We start from the raw sequence: 17,379 nt of genomic DNA, 5'->3' as shown, positions 1-17,379 counted from the left end.
GAGGAAACACTAGTACCCGGGCCCCAAACACACACCTGTCTATGCAACGGATATACTGCTATGCCTATATTAGTGTGGCTCTGCTGCTAAGCCCTGGCTCCTAATAGGACTGCAAAATATAAGGTCACAGACAGACAACACACACACATGCATGCGCAGTACGCACATACGCATACACATTCACACACCCACCCACACACATACACAAAGTCTCAGCCAGCCTTCAAATCCGCTAAGGCTGGGGGATCTTGCAAAACAGCTCATCCATTCTGCTTTTGATCTATTCCCCATCTCCAATCTGCCTACAAACGGACAAAAACAAAATAGGAAGAGCATGATGTCTCAGAGAGACCGAGCCAGAGAGTGAAAGGGGGAGAAACGGGCCAGATAGACACATAGGACACTGTGAGTGTGGTCCAAAACTTGCACAGTAATCTGCATTAAAACCATGTTCACTCAGAGACAGCTAGCAGACAGCTTAATTACAGTTAGCAAAAAACACACAGGAAAATCACAGAGCTATACAGTCGGACTTAATCTTTAATCTCTGAAATCAGAATCAAAGGACGTGAATGAAAGCGTCTGCAGAATCTCTATTGAGGAAACATATGCTGTTCTCAAAGCCAACACTGACCCCATGGAAGCACTTTCAGCTCCATCACAATTACTCTGGGAAAGAGGAGAGAGGGAGAGAGAGAGACAGAGCAAGTAAGGATAGAGAGAGGGAAAGAGGGAGAACGCTGCCCTCACATCAGAGGGGAAGAAAGAAAGAGGAGCAGGAGCGATCTCATTAGTTGGGTAAAGACCTTGCCAGATGATGACGTTCAGCTGGAGGAAAGTGCCTTCTCTTTCTTTGAGCTGGAAACTAGTGAATGTGAGTGGATAAAGGATTACTTTGTGTGGTATGTGGTCAAACTGGGTGTGGAGATGGACTCCTCAAGGGCCAATGATTGGCTGTGCCTGCGTACACATGCTCTCTGTCTCCTGCTAGGACTTAAAGTACAGTATATGTTTAGGTTCACTATGAAGAAAAGGGTATTTGGCTAATATTGTCTGGAGGCTAGTGCGTTTTGTTCTATTCTCAGAACTGTCCTGCAGACTAGAGGTTGACATGGGAAAAGGACTCCCACGAGTCTTGTGGGTCCCGCTGGATTCTGGCAGGAGTCAAGTTCTAGAGTCACGTTTGGGACAGGACGGTGTCGTGACTATCATTAATGTGATGACGGTTATTTTATCAAATCAATTAACTATGTTTAATTATTATGTGATTAAATGAATCATGTAACAATTAACTCATTAGCAATCTTGGGGCACCACGGAAAAAGTTTGTTTAGTGAGTTACCATTTCCCAAATTAACTCTAGAATATGTTGTTTTTATACCAGTCATTCATGATTCTTTTTTTTAACCTCATATCAGCCTCATTCTGAACGTCGTTGACTTCAAATCTGCACGAAGCCTAGTCTAAATGATGATTCAGCGATACACAAATTGGCTTAATTATTTATTTACTAACTAACTAAATCACACAGAAATACATTAAACACACACAATATAGGTTGAATTGATTACTAATATAATGCAATGAAAGGTCTCTAGTGGACTAACCCGATATGACGGCTTGTTACACAATGAAAGGGGTGGGGAAAGAAAGACCCTTCGTACATACAGTTGGAAAAGTATGCTCATGGGAATGTGAATACTTTGCACATGAACAACCGCTCATTCGAAAATAATTGCAATGTATATATTTATGCTTGTATGTCTTTGTCGTCTTTCTGTGTTGAAATCGCCCGGGCCATCTATGAGGAGTCGTTCGAGAGAAAGTCTTTGGTGGACATCCAGAGACTTACACAACCAGAGTCACAATGTCCTTTGTAGTTGTAGTAGTAGGCTTCCGTAGTTTGTTAGACTGGATCCTTCAGAAATGTACCAATGGTTGTTCGCTAAGATCTTCCTTTTGTCTTTGGTCAAAGTTCTAGACTACTTTACATTACCCAGCTGGAGACTGAGAATGTTTGGTATAGTCTTCGCCTTCTTTTCAGAGGGTCTTACCATTTCGTTAACATTCAGCTCACGCTGACGGTCACACTGGTCTGTATTTAAATTGCAACCATTTCAATGTGTAGCCCCCGCTCCATGCTTTCTGGTCTGGTAGAATCTAACCATTCATGACATCCGGCTCAACACTGTCCGCCTGCTTGGTCTCAATGGTTGATTATTCAGAGAACAGCTAGGACCACTTTACACACCAGCAGCAACTCGGCATGTTTTGGTCTGTATCTAAATTGCAACCATTTCAATGTGTAGCCTCCGTCCACATTTTCTGGTCCAATGTAAATTTCGAAAGTCTATATGAAAAACAATTATCTCATGTAGAATGCTAAAATCACATTTCATCTTCTCACAAATAGTTTAATATTTAATCATATAAGTTCCACAACATTTATATGTACATTTGATAACAGGGACGTATACATTTGTAGAGTTACAGTTATTTAGTTATAACGTCCTTAATGATATCACAAAACAACAACTGATTTGACATGATTATTGTTTGGAGCCCCACCAACCATTTCCCACAATTTTATGTTAATAAATATTGTTTCAATGTCCAATCTTTTGATGGTGAAGTACTGCAAAGTCTCTCTCCATTGTAATACTCAGACATTCCATTCTCCATACTGCCGGGCTAGAGAGAGAAAGTTTACGACCGATCGTTAAAGTCATCAAACCGGCGCACTTCCTCTCTGGTGGGAGAGAAGGGGGGCTCGCTTTGATCCTCACCCAGGAGGGAAAGTCATGAGATAGGATCGAACGGGAAGTACAGGACTAGTCGGCTCACTGTCGCTCACTCTCGCGCCTCCCTCCAGTTGTAACCCATGACTAACAAATTAGTTCAAAGGAAAGAGCAATGTTTTTGCTAAATTTGATAAAGATGTCTTTGACAACAACAGAACCGAGTACACGGCTTGTAAAAAATGCTGTGGCTTAATCACATACCAACCAGAGAGTGGTACAAGAGGCCTGAAGTGGCATAGCTGCTCTACTACCAACAACGCTACCGGTCAAGCCCAATTATAAATAACTTCAAAATTAAATGCATGCGGAGACATACATATCTATGAGTTCATGCAATTCTGGGTAAGTAGAAGGGCTGCCTTCATTACCAAAATCACAAAATGTGCTTATTATTAGCTGTGTGTGCAGGCAACTATCTCGTGAGCACTGAGAAGCAGGCAAATGGACCAGTTGCTATGGCTACTCCCACGCAGAGCAGTGGACAGACAGACAAGCAGCTAACGGAGGAAGTTATTTTCTATTTCTGTAAGTAAAAAGTGAGCATGGGATGGGAGTGATTTTTATCGGGACAGGACAGGAAAGTTCCGGGGTTATAGAACTGTTGTGGGATCAGGATAGTACGGGCAAATAAATTGACAGGATAAGATGACAGGCCAGGAATTAATTTTCTCTCCCAAGTCCACCGCTACTGCAGACTCGGGCGGCAGGTAACCTACTGGTTCGAGAGGCGAGCCAGCGACCGGAGGGTTGCCAGTTCAAATCCCGTGTCTGATGGGAAAAATCTGGTGGGAAATGAGCTGGCAACCGGAGGGTTGCTGGTATCAAATCCTAGATGCCATTGTCTTCCATTGTGTCCTTGAGCAAGGCACTTAAGCCCCCACAACAGCAGCTTCCCGGGCACCCAGTGCGGCAGCCCCGCACCTCTCCAAAAGCCTGTATATGTGTGTCTTTCGGAGGGGTTGGACCTTGTGTGCAATTGACAAGTGATCTTAATGCTACTTGTTCCACTCCCGATACTGTACAGGAGGCTATTTCCATTCTCAATACTGTACAGGAGGCTAGTGCTACTTGTTCAATACTGTTGACTACTGTACTTGGGTCTCATACCAAGACAATTCTCAAGGGCATAGTACATATCCAAAAACCCATTATTTTCCTGTATAAAATGACTGTCCTTGGCTGCTGTGCCAGTATCAATGAATGAAACCGAATACATAGCAACTGTGAAACCTTCATGTAATTCATCGCCACCTCTTCTCAAGCTCTAAAAAACTATTTCTTACATAATCAGGCTCTATCTGTGCCTCGTTCAGCTCAGAGTGTTGTGCAGGTGTGCAGATAGTGACTGGGGATAGCAGCAGCACACTCAAAAATAAATGTCCTTTCACACGAAGATGTCACCCAGAGAGTACCTAATTGGGGAACTTGAATGGGAGCGGCTTAGCCCTCAGAGCACAGAGCATAGTGTTGAGTTAAGCTTCTGGTCCCTGACACTTTGTGAAGGTGTCAGCCCGAACACCAGCCACCACACCGGCACATTAGCCCAAGCCACATCTGTCAGTCCTGCTCAAAGAGACGCTCATTTTCCGGATTAGTCGTGGGCGACTACTTCACATGGAACCGTCATGAGGTCTGATCTTTTCACAGTGTCAAAGTGGCCTGCTCCTGTATTGTCTGCCTGTACTGTCTGCCTGTGTGGAATGTCAAGCTCCCCTCCTCCCTGTGCAGCAGCAGCAGTCAGAGATAGTTCTCAGACTCTCCGGTGATAAAGGAGAGAGGAGAAGAAAGGCAGATTGGCGTAATAAACGGGGAACGCCGTCGACAGGAAAAAGTAAATAAATCCAATATAAAAAAAGTGGAATGCAAAATGGGGATGTTTACTCTAGAAGTGCAGAAGCTCTGTAAATAACAGAACTCAAATCATTTGATGTAGATTAAAGTGGCCCACTGTGCAAAGTTCCTCTTTCCGGTGTTCTCAGAGTGGAGGAGAGATAAAGGCCTTCCTCTTTTTTTCAATCTTCTCCTCTGTTGGGTTTACTTGTGAATAACCTTGCTTGTGTGGATTACAAGGGCAAGCTGTGCCTTGAGATACATGCAGTCAACTAACTATATAGCAGCTAGCTAGAGTTGTTCCCCTTCAACCATTCTACTAAGCCTACTGGTACTGTTACCCTTTTAACATAGTTTGTCAAGTAAGTCATACCCATGGAGATCCTACTAAATTACTAGAGTGGCTATTTCATAAACCCTCAAAGTTCCAGAATGGGGTGAAAATGGCAGCCATATACTCAGAGTCGATTTAAAAAAACGAACATTCTTTCCCATTGACCCCCATTGCAAAAGAGCAAATTTTGTCATCGATTTTTAGTTATTCAGAAATAACAAAACATGCTGAAAAGCTGCCGCGTTGTTCAATGTAGTAACCAGATCAAAAATATACATGTTGCAATGTTCCCACGTAGGGAAATAAAGCCTGCGAGAAGAGCCCTTTGGCTTCAGGCTATTCGGCTAGTATATAGTGGGAAATGTGGGGACCCTGTGTCCAAGTAGGCTACACGTAGCTAGTGGTTACACTATACATACAAAAGTATGTGGACACTCCTTCAAATTTATTGATTCGGCTATTTCCGCCACACCTGTTGCTGACAGGTGTATAAAATCAAGCACACAGCCATGCAATCTCTAGACAAACATTGGCAGTAGAATGGCCTTACTGATGAGATGTGACTTTCAACGTGGCATTGTCATAGGATGCCCCTTTTCCAACAAGTAAGTTTGTCAAATTTCTGCCCTGCTAGAGCTGCCCCGGTCAACTGTAAGTGCTGTTCTTGTGAAGTGGAAACGTCTAGGAGCAACAACGGCTCAGCCGTGAAGTGGTAGGCCACACAAGTTCACAAAACAGGTCCGAGTGCTGAAGCACGTAGCGCGTAAAAATCGTCTGATCTCGAGTTCCAAGCTGACTCTGGAAGCAACATCAGCACAATAACTGTTTGTTGGGAGCTTCACGGAATGGGTTTCCATAGCTGAGCAGCAACACAAGCAGAAAATCACCTTGCACAATGCCAAGCTTTGACTGGAGAAGTGTAAAGCTCACCGCCATTGGACTCTGGAGTTTAAAACATGTTCTCTGGAGTGATGAATTACTCTTCACCATGTGGCAGTCCGACGGACAAATCTGGGTTTAGCGGATGCCAGGAGAACGCTACCTACCCCAATGCATAGTGCCAATTGTAATGGTGTACAAGGAATAATGGGCTGTTTTTCATGGTTCGGGCTAGGCCCCTTAGTTCCAGTGAAGGGAAATCTTAGTACTACAGCATACAATGACAATTTGTGGAAGGCCCTTTCTTGTTTCAGCATGACAATGCCCCTGTGCACAAAGCGAGATCCATACAGAAATGGTTTGTCGAGATCGGTGTGGAAGGACTTGACTGGTCTCCACAGAACCTAGCTAGCAAGCAAGCACTCACTCATGTGGCTGTTAGCACAGTCATGATGGAAGCCCTACAAAGTAGTGAGAACGCTTGGGAGCAGAAAATGTTAAAAAGTTTAGACATGTACTTTTCTTAAATGTAGTTTTGTAATTGACAAAAACAAGCACACAACAAGAAAATTGCATTCGAAGAGGGTGAAGATTTTGTTGTGAGCCAGTGGGGTAACCTAGGTAGTTTTCCCCACAGGTAGGTGTGGCCACAACATTCTGGGTGTGTTCGTAATTCAGTGTAAATTCAGAACGTTGTCAGATTGTCCGTTCGTAAATTCAGAGCATTTCGCTCTCGGAGCGTTCAGTGCACACACTGGATGCTTTGGCCCGAGGAGTAGGGTTGACCCGAGCGTTCTGACCTCACAACGGCAGTCAAGCACCGAAGCTAACTGACTAATGTTGGCTAGCTTGCAAGCTACCTCCAGACTCAAATGAGAGAACACCTCAATCTGGCAATTTTACTTGCCCTGGTTAGGCTGTTTTCATGTTATCTAGAGCGTTGGTGACTGTAACTGTGCTGCTGGCAACAACTGAATTATGTTATTTTGCCGATGTTTACTGACACCGGTCATATTCAACAGGTATTGCGTGTTCGTAAATTCATCAGTTTTTCTATGCTCTGGCACACTCAAACGAGAGTGCTCTGAAGTCAGAGAAGACAGCCAGAGTGAATTTATGAACGCACCCTCTATCTAATACCGACTGGGAATATTGGTCCGGGAGAAATCCAAACCTGTAATGAAGACGCAGGTTGTCAGGAAAGCAGGTGCAGTTGGAGAGTTTAATAGAAATGAACATGTAATGATACAAAAACAAGCGCAACGTCTGGACATGAGAACATAAACTGAGGCAATAACACCTGATGTGAAATGACAACAGAGTGCTATATATAGGGGGAGTAATCAGGGAAGTGATAAGGTCCAGGTGTGCCTAATGATGAGGTGCAGGTGGGCGTAATGAGGTGCCAGGTGGCAGGTGTGTGTAGTGATGGGTTGCCAGGACCGGTGGTTAGTAGACAGGCAACATCGAGTGCCGGAGAGGGAGCGTGGGTGTAGACGTGACAAAACCAGTCTAATTGGAATGAATAGCAGTGGAGGCATAATCCAGATTTGACTTATGCAAGAAAAGTGATATATGATATTAGAAATTGTGTAATAGAATTGTTAACTCATATAAATCATCATAAAAACAGCTTGAGGTTTTCTAAGAATTTTCTGTATAAACAGACTCTAAAATATGTAAACAGACAATAAACGTCAACATTTTTGTTTTCTTGGAAAGCTGTGAGTGCTATTATATGATACAATATCAATACTAGTTGCATTGACAACTTGTCTAAGTCCTATCATCGACTGATTTCAGCCAGTATATGGCTGTGGATTGACTGCATTGTTTGAATGAAATGTTGGCATATTGGCAATTATTTTTGAAAAATGTATTGGAATCACTCCTAAAACTGTCTGGTTAGATAGCTAACACAGAGTGTCTCCATTACAGGTTTGGATTTCTCCCGGACCAATATTCCCAGTCGGTATTAGATAGAGGGTGCGTTCATAAATTCACTCTGGCTGATAAACAGTGCAGATAAATGATTACATACAATATCACAGTACTGGTAAACGATGCTTGACCAACTCCCTGGCCAAAATGGCTGACTTTTATCCCATCATAAGAATATTAATGTCCATTCTAGTATTCAAATTCCTAACTCTATGGTCATACCTTAGACTAGAGGTCATCATTCAACAGTTGGCCTTCACCATACTGCATCTAAATGTTCAGTATTGCTGGAACCAATGACGCTAGAACCAATAAAGTTATATCATTGTACCTCAGTGGTCAAAAAATTCCTGTACTCACTTAACAACTGACTCACTAGTTCTTAGTAGGGAAGAGTGTTTGTAGTGGGTGCTAGAGGTTGTGGGTCAAATCACAGTTGCAGTGGCCTCCACACACACAGATCTGAAAGCCCACTCTAGTCCCATCACACTGAAGCAGGTGTGTCAAACTCTTTCCATGAAGGGCCTAGTGTCTGCTGCGGGTTTTAGTTTTTTCCTTTCAACAAAGACCTAGACAACCCGGTGCGGGAGATCTTTACTAATTAGTGACCTTAATTCATCAATCAAGTACAAGGGAGGAGCGAAAACCTGCAGACACTCTGCCCTCTGTGGAATGAGTTTGACATATGTGCTCTAAAGCCTTCCCACTCTGCCCTCTGTGGAATGAGTTTGACACATGTGCTCTAAAGCCTTCCCACTCTGCCCTCTGTGGAATGAGTTTGACATATGTGCTCTAAAGCCTTCCCACTCTGCCCTCTGTGGAATGAGTTTGACACATGTGCTCTAAAGCCTTCCCACTCTGCCCTCTGTGGAATGAGTTTGACACATGTGCTCTAAAGCCTTCCCACTCTGCCCTCTGTGGAATGAGTTTGACATATGTGCTCTAAAGCCTTCCCACTCTGCCCTAACACTAATAGCCTTCCCACTCTGCTCTATCACTAATAGCCTTCCCACTCTACCTTAACACTAATAGCCTTCCCACTCTGCCCTAACATTAATAGCCAACCCACTCTGCCCTAACACTAATAGCCTTCCCACTCAGCCCTAACACTAATAGCCTTCCCACTCTGCCCTAACACTAATAGCCTTCCCACTCTGCCCTAACACTAATAGCCTTCCCACTCAGCCCTAACACTAATAGCCTTCCCACTCAGCCCTAATACTAATAGCCTTCCCACTCTGCCCTAACACTAATAGCCTTCCCACTCTGCCCTAACACTAATAGCCAATCCACTCTGCCCTAACACTAATAGCCTTCCCACTCTGCCCTAACATTAATAGCCTTCCCACTCTGCCCTAATACTAATAGCCAACCCACTCTGCCTTAACACTAATATCCTTCCCACTCTGCCTTAACACTAATAGCCTTCCCACTCTGCCCTAACACTAATAGCCTTCCCACTCTGCCCTAATACTAATAGCCAACCCACTCTGCCCTAATACTAATAGCCAACCCACTCTGCCCTAACACCAATAGCCTTCCCACTCAGCCCCAACACTAATAGCCTTCCCACTCTGCCCTAACACTAATAGCCTTCCCACTCTGCCCTAATACTAATAGCCAACCCACTCTGCCCTAACACTAATAGCCTTCCCACTCTGCCCTAACACTAATAGCCTTCCCACTCAGCACTAATACTAATAGCCAACCCACTCTGCCTTAACACTAATAGCCTTCCCACTCTGCCTTAACACTAATAGCTTTCCCACTTAGCCCTAACACTAATAGCCTTCCCACTCAGCCCTAACACTAATAGCCAACCCACTCTGGCCTACCACACTAGCCTCCCCACTCTATCCTAACACAGTCTAGCATTCCCACTCCCCAACACGCTCTAGTCTCTCCACTCTGCCCTAACACAGTCTAGTCTCTCCACTCTGCCCTAACACAGTCTAGCCTCGTCACTCTGCCCTAACACAGTCTAGCCTCGTCACTCTGCCCTAACACAGTCTAGCCTTGCCACTCTGCCCTAACATACTCTATAGCAGGGATCATGAACTAGATTCAGCCATTTTTTCTTGTGCGGATGGTGAGGGGGCCGGAACATAATTACAATTAATTTGTAGATTGCAAATAAACCGCAAGAAGCCCAAACAGATTTAATAATGAACTAAAACATAATAATTTAGAAAATGGCTTACATTTGTATATGACCACATATATCATCTCTCTGTTATGCGTGGGAATAGTTTGGAACAAATCTCTAAAATTAAAATAGCTTGGAGCTGTTTTGCTGGTGTTTTTAGTCTTTTATATCTAACAATAGAAAAGAGTGTAAAAAATGATAATTTTTTTATTTTGCTCAGAGAACTTGGGGGGGGGGGGGGGGGCAAATAAAATCACCCGCGGGCTGGTGGGCCGCCAGTTGGGCAACCCTGCTCTATAGCCTCCCCACTCTGACTCACATCAACAACGGTCCGAGGGCCGAATTTGGTCCGCGGGTGCTTTTACTTGGAGCCCCAAGTTTTGTAAAGTAAAAGAAATGTAAAGCATTAAAGACTGTAAAAACACCTCCCCACTCTGCAGCCCTATCATGGTGTCTCTTCCCCTTTGCTCAGGTGCTTCAGTCCAAGGCCTTGATGAACAGCCTCCATTACCAAAATTAATTAGCAAATCGCCCCTCGCCAGGAAGAGGCCTCACACTTCTCTTATCCTCTCTCTCTCTCAGCCAACCAACCAACCAAACCCCCTGTAGAAGACAGAGACACAATAACAAATAAACCCGAGAGCTACACTAACAGCCTGTCGCTGCCTGCAATTAGTCCAGCATCCACTCTCACTCTAATTAATAGCTGGCTCGCTGCTGTCTGTCGATGAGCACAATAAAAACAATGGAGATCCATCCGTGGAGAGCCTACATGGAGGCATGGAAGCGTGGGGGGAAGGGAGCGGCTGGACTGGGTCGACAGTGGTGGTGAAGCATGGCAGGCAGGTCTGTTCTTTGGCCCAGAGGTGTGCCCACTGCCCAGCCGGCTGTCAGACACACGCCAGCCTGGCAGAGAGTAGAGGCTGGCATTAGGCCCTAACAAGCAAGGCCCATAGCTCGCACACGCATGCACACAGGGCTCCTTTGTGGACCAATGTCAAAGAGATCATTCAACAGGCCCTTAGCCGCCAGCCGAACAAAGCACCCCATAAAAGTGATGTTATTGTTCTCATATTTCTACCTCCCAAACAACACTACGTTGTAACTTGTAAGAAGCAAGGGCTGAGTTATGTCTGCATTAACAGAGCAGGTTATAAATATAAATAGATATAAATCTCAAAAAACTGTGTTTACAGCTTAATCCTACTGAAGACCTGTGTAGGGCCCCACAGAGCTAAGTTTGCTTTATACTGTACAGCTCATTACACACACACACACATACACACACACACACACACACACACACACACACACATACACACACAGATCAAACAATGGGTGGCCAGGATTACAGCCAATTATACCCCAAAATATGAGCCATTCCAACTGTATGTGTGCGTGTACACTGTATGTGTGATGGGGGCTAGGGAGTGCCATACTATAAACTGAGATGATGATTGATCACTGGCATCACTGTCTGTGAGTGGGAGCACAAGGGATTGTGGGAAATTCACCCACTAGTCGAGGGGCAAAGGGAAGGACAGTCACTGTGTCTAAACCATGCAGGATGCTTAATTTTCTTTCTTTTTTGAAGAATGCAAAGATTTTATTTGACCGTCAGTGTATTACTGTAATATTTTGTGAAACAAATATCTATTATGAATGAACATTATTCTTATAGGCGCTTTATATACGCAGAACTATGAACAATATCCCGAGCCATATATCTGCTGTCATAATAAAGCGAGACAAACTAACACAATATTTCGCAAAATTGCTTTGAAATTGTATGTCTTAGCAAGGGCCTACCTCAAAAACTACCATCGCTATCACTCTTCATCAGCCATAATGGCTCTAAGTTGGGGTAAAGGCAAATGACATCTTAACTGAAGATGCTTGTCATGCCGCCACAGCTTCCCATGATAAACAGTTTCTGACAGAGCAGTAACTGATGTGTTTTTCCAAGAAATGCACAGTTCAGATATGTGAAACGCCTGCCAGAGAAATTCACTTTGGGGAATGATTGGACTCTGGAGCCGTACCTCTCACGTTGTCCCCCGGGCCCCCAAATCAGAGCAGCCACAGGACTGAATGGAATACGGATGCCAATAGCTGTGGGGGTCTGGGGAATTCTGCCAGTTACACAGAGAAAGAGAGGAAGAGAGAGATAGAGAGAGAAATAGAGTGAGAGCGAGAGAGAGAGAGCACGAGAGAGAAAGGGAGAAAAAGAGAGAGGGGCAGTGTTCACAACACGTTCATTCCCTGCTCTTCATCTGCAGTGTTCCAAGGAGCTCTTTCATATCAGCTTCCATTTTTAAAGACCTCTCCCTCTCAGCTCATATCATGGTCTGTAGAGACAGCGTGGGTGGAGCTACTGTATATTTCCAAAACTGAACAGTCTGCAGCATGTGTGTCAAAGTATGATGTGGATACAGTACACAAGTAAAGAGCTGGATGTGTGTGTGTGCAATGTGCATGCAAGTGTTTCTGTCTTTGCGTGTGTGTGTGTGTGTATCAAATCAAATCGTATTTTTCATATGCTTTGTAAATCAACAGGTGTAGACTAACAGTGAAATGCTGACTTAAGGGCCCTTCCCAACAATGCAGAGAGAAAAGAAAAATAAATAGTAGAATCATTTTTTTTTAATAACACTAGGAATAAATAGTAAAAATAACACAAGGAATGGATGTGTATGTGTACATGCGTGTGTATATGTGTGTGGGCCAGGCAGCCAGCCAGCTCTGGCATCACCTTCCCAGTCCCTGCCAAGACATTCACAACTCTGACTGGTGCCAGGCTAAAACAGACCTATCACATCAGCATGTGGGAGGTGTTCGAGAACTAAACAAACAACCCCGCTCCCCAGGCCTCTAACCAGCATCTAACGCCTTGTCTCATCCAATGACCATTACTGGCAGGGAGCGATTAAACAGTGCATTCGGAAAGTATTCAGACCCCTTGACTTTTTCCACTTTTTGTTACGTTACAGCTTTATTCTAAAATTGATACAATAGTTCTTACCCCTTCACCAATGTACACACACACACATAATGAAAAAAGCAAAAACAGGTTTCTAGAAATGTTTGCAACTTATAATAAAAATTATTTAAAAATCAAATATCACATTTACATAACTATTCAGACCCTTTACTCAGTAATTTGTTGAAGCACCTTTGGCAGCGATTACAGCCTCGATTATTTTTGGGTATGACGCTACAAGCTTGGCACACCTGTATTTGGGGAGTTTCTCCCATTCTTCTCTGCAGATCTTCTCAAGCTCTGTCAGGTTGGATGGGGAGCGTCACTGCCCAGCTATTTTCAAGTCTCTCCAGTAATGTTTGATCGGGTTCAAGTCCGGGCTCTGGACATTCAGAAACTTGTCCCGAAGTCACTCCTGCGTTGACTTGACTGTGTGCTTAGGGTCGTTGTCCTATTGTATGGTGAACCATAGCCCCATTCTGAGGTCCTGGGCGCTCTGGAGCTGGTTTTCATCAAGCAACTCTCTGTCCTTTGCTCCATTCATATTTCCCTCAAACATGACTAGTCTCCCAGTCCCTGCTGCTGAAAAACATGGTAGGCCACACAAGCTAACAGAACGCGTAGCACATAAAAATCGCTTGTCCTCAGTTGCAGCACTCACTGTTCGTCGGGAGCTTCATGAAATGGGTCTCCATAGCCGAGCAGCTGCACACAAGCCTAAGATCACCATGCACAAAACCAAGGGGCGGCTGAAGTGGTGTAAATCTCACTGCCATTGGACTCTGGAGCAGTGGAAATGCATTTTCTTGAGTGATGAATCATGCTTCACCATCTGGCAGTCTGACGGACAAATCTTGGTTTGGCGGATGCCAGGAGAATGCTACCTACCCCAATGCATTGTGCCATCTGTAAAGTTTGGTGGATGAGGAATAATTGTCTGGGGCTGTTTTTCATGGTTCGGGCTAGGCCCTTAGTTCCAGTGAAGGGAAATCTTAACTCTAAAGCATACAATGACATTCTAGGCGATTCTGTGCTTCGAACTTTGTGGCAAGAGTTTGGGGAAGGCCCTTTCCAGTTTCAGCATGACAATGCCCCTGTGCACAAAGCAAGGTCCATACAGAAATGGTTTGTAAAGATCGGTGTGGAAGGACTTAACTGGCCTGCACAGAGCCCTGACCTCAACCCCATCGAACACCTTTAGGATGAATTGGAACGCAGACTGCAGACTGCGAGCCAGGCCTAATCGCCCAACATCAGTGACCGACCTCACTAACATCTTAGCCCACAGTCGAAAGCCTTCCCAGAAGAGTGGAGGCTGTTATAGCACCAAAGGGGGGACCAACTCCATATTAACGCCATGATTTTGGAATGAGATTTTCGACGAGCAGGCGTCCACATATCACGTGGTGTACTTCTGATTGAAATCATCACATTAGACTAGATATCGTGATCTGTCTGAATGACTGGTGGGAGGTGGATTACTATGTGGATCAGTTGGTAGAGTATGGCGCTTGCAACGCCAGGGTTGTGGGTTCGATTCCTTCTGGGGCCACATAGGAAAATGTATGTTTGCACATAAGTGCACGTAAGTTCCATTGGATAAATGTGTCTGCTAAAAGGCATATAAATAATGTATATTATATTCCAGACAGTTTGGAATCCAGCACCTTGCATATAGACAGTTATTATGGGTGGATAAAGCTCCGTTCGCCTGCGAGGTACAAATAAGACCTGTCAAATAAAAATATATTCAATAATGAAAAAGAAAGGGGGGATACTTAGTCAGTTGTACAACTGAATGCATTCAACTGAAATGAGTCTTCCGCATTTAACCCAACGCCTCTGAATCAGAGAGGTGCGGGGGGCTGCCTTAATCGACAACTACGTAATCGGCGCCCGGTGTACAGTGGGTTAACTGCCTCGCTCAGGGGCAGAACGACAGATTTGTACTTTGTCAGCTCGGGGATTCGCTCCAGCAACCTTTTGGTTAATAATGCATATTACCAGTATATAGTCATCATTTTCTGAATCGCATTAACATTTCTGAGTGGCAGGTGATGGGAATTTTCAAAGTTCTGAGGATAACTATTATTGGATAGAGAAGTAGAGACATGAGATGTATCGAGATACGTGACCTTGAAGAGATACAGTAAGACAGAGGTTGAAGTCAACGTTCAATAAAGTCTACACCTTGTCAGCTACCATCTAGCATTCATGTCTAACATTCAGAGAAGTTCACCCTCTCGACTCCCGAGACGACCAGTAACCCACAAACACTGTTACGTGTGAAGCAAAGGGAGTAGGAGGGTGAGTAGTGCTTTAGGACATTCTGTGGAGTAAAGTCCCTTAGGTGCCACAGCCAGTGGTGAATAGACAGGAATAGAGGGGGAGAGGTGGTGCTGCTACAGTATAGCCTGGTCCCAGATCTGTTTATGTTGTATAGCCAACTTCTATTGCAAAACATATAGCCAATTGGCATAACACTAACCTTGGGAGTTGGCTATACAGCACTAACAGATCTGGGATCAGGCTAGTACTAGTGCTTTATTCATTTATGTGGAGTAAGGTGCCATAGGTGCAGTCAATGGAGAATTGATAATAGTGGAGTTGTGGGAGGGAGGAGGAGGGGTGCTACAGAGTGGGGGGAAAGGTCATACAAGGACAGGTGCTCCGGGACATGCTGCGAACTTGTTGAGACTAAAGTACTACCTGCTATACGAGAGCTGTGTCTCAGCCCACTTCTCCCTCCGCTGCAAGGCCGGACATCACAGAACACAAAGATACAATATCAATGCCAGCGTTTATCTCAAAGACAGCCGTCTCAGGGATAAAATAACTCTTCATGTGCAGCCAACAGAATCTGGGGCCAAAAGTAGAAGCATTAAAGGAACGGTTCACCCATTTTGAATGTTATATTGTTGCATCTCTGTGTTATTTTCTATTGATTCCCTGGGTCATTTCATGTTTTCACGTGTATCTGAGTTATTGGTGTTCAAGCAGGCAGATATCCAGCCGGTATGACGTAGCACTGTGATAAAGTCGCTCTCAATACACTGGAAGTTAATAGGAATACGACTTTTAGATCGCGATTTTTAGATACATGTCAGATTTCAATACTGGGGAATGTCATAACTCGGGAGGAGTTAATCATATTTTTGCGATATTCCTACCTGGAGAAATGTGTAATTTAACAGAGGGTCTAGCACATTTTTATCTGCCTCTTTAGTCCAGGGTGCATTGCATGGTGCCGTTGACAGATATATTTGAGAAAGTTGATAAGAATCCAATGAATAAAGGAACGAATAATGCCCCGCCCAGCAGACTGTCGACCAATTGCAATTTTCCATGAACCTACAAACCTTATTATAACGCCAAAATCCAACATTAGTTCACAAAAAATATTGCTCTCACATATTAGTGTTATTTAACACTATAAACTAAAGGAATGGGTGGTTTTGGGTGGATTTTTTTCTTTAAGTAGCTAGAGCGCAGCACGTTTAGTAGGCGACATCCATTGTAAGAGCACTGGAACGATTGTGAGATTTACAGATTCAAGAGATGTGGCAAGGCCAAAAGATGTTTGACTTGGATCATGCACAGTGCCAGGCCAGAATCAGTCATTACAGATGGCTCGTCAAATGCATACTGTAGCCACGCAATGTAAGTCTCAACATGGAATCAACATCAAGTCCTACTGCAAAATGTATTTACGCAGGTTTGTGAATTGAGGTGAAGTCCGGGAAGGCAACAATACATTATAATATCACACTTTCCCTACTAACTCTTCCAAACTCAGGACCACTGTTGAAAACTCTATACTAATTTAGAGTAAGACACTCAGAAATGGAGACCAAAAACAGTCAATGAAAAACAAGATTAAAACCTTTTTTTCTTTTGCTTTCCATCAAATTCAGACGCATCTCCTGCTCCCGTCCAAATTGCATTCTAAATATTTAATAGTGCACTCGAAGTGGTTTTGGACACCTCTGCACTTCAAATCATGCGGGTCAAGGGGATATTTCTATGACCAAACAACAATTGAATACGTTATCATGGCTCCCCGCTGCACCGTAGAGCTCTATTACGTAAGGGAGTGCTTCACACAGAAGTCCCATCCATTGCAGGGCTGGGGTAGTGGTAGGCCTGCGAAGAATAGGCCTGCGCCCGGGTGAAACCTTGTACTGTAACACTGTATGAACGGGAGAGTTACTTTACCTGCCTTAGGCCGTCTCTACTGTTCTGCATGATCCGTAGGGCGTAGTTGGACCGCTGGCCTTTGCTGTTGAATTCAATGTGGCCCGTTAGTCCTTCCAATTCTACCTATCCAAGAGAGAGAGAGGGAGAACAAGAGAGAAAAGTCCCATGTTATTAAGGCATTTCAAATGATCTGTTTCACATTTGGGGCCAGAAATCGGGGTTCAAATAATATTAGTTTGCTTTGAAATCCTTCAGTTGCTCTGGATTGAGC

General features: G+C 44.2%; 1 protein-coding gene across 1 annotated transcript in view; it reads right to left on the bottom strand.

The window, feature by feature from the left end:
* LOC110503540 (glutamate receptor ionotropic, kainate 4-like) overlaps positions 1–17,379 on the bottom strand; it is a 433,335-nt gene that overhangs the window by 49,895 nt on the left and 366,061 nt on the right. Inside the window, exon 11 of the mRNA XM_036961231.2 lies at positions 17,127–17,231. Coding sequence (XP_036817126.1) covers positions 17,127–17,231 — 105 coding nt within the window. The remainder of the gene's footprint in view (positions 1–17,126; positions 17,232–17,379) is intronic.

The sequence above is a fragment of the Oncorhynchus mykiss genome, chromosome 24 (assembly GCF_057628025.1).
Source record: "Oncorhynchus mykiss isolate SJ-2025 chromosome 24, ASM5762802v1, whole genome shotgun sequence".
NCBI classification, from domain to species: Eukaryota; Metazoa; Chordata; class Actinopteri; order Salmoniformes; family Salmonidae; genus Oncorhynchus; species Oncorhynchus mykiss.
Note: the sequence above shows the minus strand (reverse complement) of the source record. Positions and strands in the feature narration are given on the sequence as shown.